This window comes from Arachis duranensis, chromosome 2 (genome assembly GCF_000817695.3).
Source record: "Arachis duranensis cultivar V14167 chromosome 2, aradu.V14167.gnm2.J7QH, whole genome shotgun sequence".
Classification (NCBI taxonomy): Eukaryota; Viridiplantae; Streptophyta; class Magnoliopsida; order Fabales; family Fabaceae; genus Arachis; species Arachis duranensis.
This window is the reverse complement of record NC_029773.3, coordinates 85,483,858-85,488,064: the sequence shown is the minus strand read 5'-3', so window position 1 is coordinate 85,488,064 and position 4,207 is coordinate 85,483,858. Positions and strand designations below refer to the sequence as shown.

Below are 4,207 nucleotides of genomic sequence, written 5' to 3'. Positions count from 1 at the left end.
TTATAATTTAATACTTAAAATTTAAAATATTAATTAAATATTAACTAAAATTAATAAATTTTATTCATCATATAATGTGAAATGATTTTGTGTCTGAAAATAAACAAGATTTTCTCTTTAATTTCCATAATATGTTAAAACTTGCAACATCACGTGAAAAATAAATTGATTAAATTCACAATGTTGTTTGAATTTGATTTTTCTTATTTCTTTAGCATTGTTCTTGTAATTATTTTAGTTTCCTTCTCCATATTAGATTATTAATATGCTAATTTTATGTAATTTAGTATGATGTTCCATTTTCAATATTACTTTAGTTTTTTTTTTCAGCCTATCTTAATAATTTTTTTCGTTCAATCAATAAAAATTATCTTCTAATAAAAAAATACACTATCATCACGTCAAAACACACTTAAGAATAAGATATCGAGCAACTCTTGAAAAGTGGACTAGGCTTCAAGAAGGAGATGGATGTGATTACACGCGCCGCATGTGCGAAGGTGGAAAACCCACTGAAGTGACAGCTACCCCACCGAGCAGAGAGAAAACTACGTATGCACACCAGCTTAAACAAAAAATACAAATTTAAATACTAAACATTTTATTATCATTTATAAATAATAAGATAAAATATTTATTTATTCTTAATATTTAATTTTATTATTTTTTATGTGCTTAAAATTATATAAAAATAAAGAATTCAACAAACAACACAAAAAAAAAAAAACGCACAAGAAGCAACAAAGAATCACATTCATGGCTTTCACCCATCACTGCAGCTATTTCGAGCTTAATAACGACCCACGCAACCAGCTGCAACCACAAAACAACAAGCTTTATTAGAGAGGTGCCCAAGTTTTTCTTTCTCTTTCTCTTTCTCTATTAATTATTGTTTCCCCCAACACCATGGGATTGTTTTAGTGTTTCCATCAGCAATTTATATTTACAATACCCCACCAAAAATCCAGAGCTTCTTCTTCCAATCCAAAACCAAAAACAAAAACTCATCTTTCCCTCCACCCTCTTATGTCCCAGCCTAATTTCCAGGCCTTGGTTGTGGATTTGTGAAACCAAGCCCCATTGCCGCGTTTTCTTTTGTGGGGTGGTGTTGTGGAGGCAAAAGGTTCAAACTTTGAATAAAGCTGGAGTCTTTTGTGTGGGTGGTTTCGTGGGTTCTTGTTGTTGTTGTTGCCAGGTTTGTTAAATGAAGGCGATGCCCTTTCCTTCTGAGGAATTTCAAGGGAAGGGAGTGTTGGATTTCTCTTCTTCTTATTGTTCTGCAACAGATCTGTTCTCACTGCTTCACCATCAACAGCAACTTGTTAATAATCATAGTATCCATCAGCCACCACCACCATCACAAGAAGGAAAGTGGAGGAGAAGGGAAGAAGAAGAAGAAGAAGTAGAAGAAGAGAATAAAGGCTATGTGGGTTGCACTGAGCCCACATCTGTTCTTGACTCAAGAAGAAGCCAAAGCCCTCCTTCATCCACCTGCACAATGTCCTCTTCTCTTGGTAGCAGCAACAACAGCACAAGCAAAGGTAGTGCTGCTGGTGGTGGCTGCTCAGCCTCTGCTGCAGCACTAACCTCAGAGAATCCTCCTCCTCCTCCAGAAGGATCCATGGAGAAATGTGGTGGGGCAAGAATGATGGATGACTGGGAGGGTCAAGATCAGTCCATTCTGAGGCTAATCATGGGTGATGTTGAGGACCCTTCTGCTGGTTTGACCAAGCTCTTGCAAACTGGCTCTCGTAATGTTGATTTCGGTTCTTCAGGGTTTGGTGTTGTGGAGCAAGGAGGATTGGTTATGGACCCTTCTATGCCTGGGAATTACCCTGCTTTCCCATTCCTTGGGGCTGAGAATATCGAGAGTCACAATGCAAAGAATGGTTGTGGTGTTTCTGAACCCATGTTTGCTTCCGGTAACAATCCTATGTTGGTGTCCGCGGCTCCGACTTCGGGTGTGTTTGGCTTTCAGCAGCCTGTGTTTGGAACCGTGGATGAGAAGCCTCAGGTTATCAACCCTCAGTTTATGATGAATCATAATCAAGTTCAGTTTTCAGAGAATCCTTCATTCTTTGTGCCATTGACATACCCCCAAATGCAAGAGCAGCATATTGTTTACTCTCAGCAACCGGCGAAGCGTGCGGCGGTCGGGCACAATTATCAGGTGCCGAGATTACCCCTTTTGGATTCGGGGCAGGAGCAATTCGCCAGGAGGCAGCAACAGGTGCAGCTTCCATTGTTTCCTCATCATCTGCAGCATCAGCAGAAGGTGAGTTCAGCCGGAGACGAGGCAAGCAACCAGCTTCAGCAGACTATGTTTGATCAGCTATACAAGACTGCTGAGCTGATAGAAGCTGGTAATCCGGTTCTTGCGCAAGGGATATTGGCGCGGCTCAATCACCAGCTCTCCCCCGTTGGCAAGCCTTTTCAGAGGGCTGCTCTCTACATGAAGGAGGCATTGCAACTACTGCTCCATTCAAACATTCCCAATTTCATGCCTTTCTCGCCCATCGGCTTCATATTCAAGATTGGAGCTTACAAATCATTCTCAGAGATCTCACCTGTTCTCCAGTTTGCAAACTTCACTTCCAATCAAGTCCTCATTGAAGCTGTAGAACGTTTCGATCGAATTCACATTATTGACTTTGATATTGGGTTTGGAGTGCAGTGGTCTTCCTTTATGCAAGAGCTTGCCTTGAGAAATAGCAATGCATCTTCTCTTAAAGTTACTGCCATAGTTTCGCCTTCGAATTGTGACGAGGTTGAGCTGAATTTCACAAGAGAGAATTTAAGTCAGTATGCAAAAGACATCAACTTATCATTCGAGCTCAATATCTTGAACATTGAATCATTGAGCTCCTCTTCCTTTCCACTGGCAAGTCAGTTCTTCGATAGCGAGGCAGTTGCTGTAAATATGCCGCTTTCTTGTTTCACTCATCATCCGTCGCTGGTTCCATCGGTCCTTCATTTTGTCAAGCAGCTTAGGCCAAAAGTGGTGGTTACTTTGGACCGGAATTGTGACCGAATCGATGTGCCACTTCCAACCAAAGTAGTCCATGTTCTTCAATATTACTCAGCCTTGCTCGAATCGCTTGACGCCGTGAATGTGAACCTCGACGTCCTCCAAAAGATCGAGAAGCATTTCATCCAACCATCCATTAGGAATGTGATCACAGGTCACCACCATTACCATTCACAAGAGAAGCTACCTCATTGGAGGAACCTCTTTGTTCAATCTGGATTCTCATCATTCACATTCAGTAACTTCACAGAAGCTCAAGCAGAATGTCTGGTGCAGCGTGCGCCGGTGCGAGGGTTTCAGGTCGAGAGAAACCATTCCTCTCTTGTTCTATGCTGGCAGCGAAAAGACCTGGTCTCCATTTCGAGTTGGAGATGCTAAACCATGCAACAACAAAAGCACTTAATTAACCACATGATTCTTGAAGGTGCTTCAGAACTTACTACTGCAATTTATGTAATTGTTTGTGTAATTTAATCTAGGATTATTGATCAATCATGCCCATATGTTTTCTTAACTAAGATGGGTTCATTCTACTGTTTTTATTACTAGTATGTCTCTTTAATTGTGGGTATTATTATTAATTAATCATGACTTTCCCACTTCCATCTAGTAATTAATTGACTCTCTGTGGTTTAATTTCTATCTCCATTGTTCCTTTGTTAACTTGATCACAAAGCAAATTGCTTTGTTTGTAAGGAACAATGCTAATGTTGTCTCTCTGTTTATCACCATGCTTTAGTTTAGTTGCTTGATTTTGATGACTACTAGTATAATTAGAAAATGTTATGCCAAATTCAAGTCTTGTTGACTCTAATAGATGAAATTGAATTGTGTTATTGGTCAGACATAAAAGAATGCGATTATTTTTAGTAATTAGTAGTGTTGTCTTTCACTTTGTCATAATCAAATGATGCAAGTTTGAAATAAATATTGCATGAGGTAGTTAGTGATTAAGAAATGTAGACACACAAAAAGCCAAGAGCATTTTTTAATTCTGGAACTGTGGCTTGTGCATTGGATTCATACTTTCATATTAAAATTTAATTTAAACATGATGAAATCAATAATGGTTCTTCATATAGATATTACAATTTATGAAGTTAAATTTCATGTTGCAAAAAAAAGGCGGAAAAAGGTTATTTTTGTGTTGATACATTTATTTTTGTGATGTGTCAAAAA

At 38.9% G+C, this 4,207-nt stretch overlaps 1 protein-coding gene across 1 annotated transcript; it reads left to right on the top strand.

Annotated features, from left to right (window-relative positions):
• Positions 1–709: 709 nt before the first annotated feature.
• Positions 710–3,627, top strand: LOC107475474 (scarecrow-like protein 27). Its single transcript, XM_016095115.3, has one exon. The coding sequence runs from the start codon at positions 1,205–1,207 to the stop codon at positions 3,404–3,406; it is 2,202 nt and encodes a 733-aa protein (XP_015950601.1). The 5' UTR covers positions 710–1,204; the 3' UTR covers positions 3,407–3,627.
• The last annotated feature ends 580 nt before the right edge of the window (positions 3,628–4,207 follow it).

Excerpts from the sequence above, each read along its gene's own strand:
- LOC107475474 (XM_016095115.3), top strand. The coding sequence starts at position 1,205 with ATGAAGGCGATGCCCTTTCCTTCTGAGGAATTTCAAGGGAAGGGAGTG.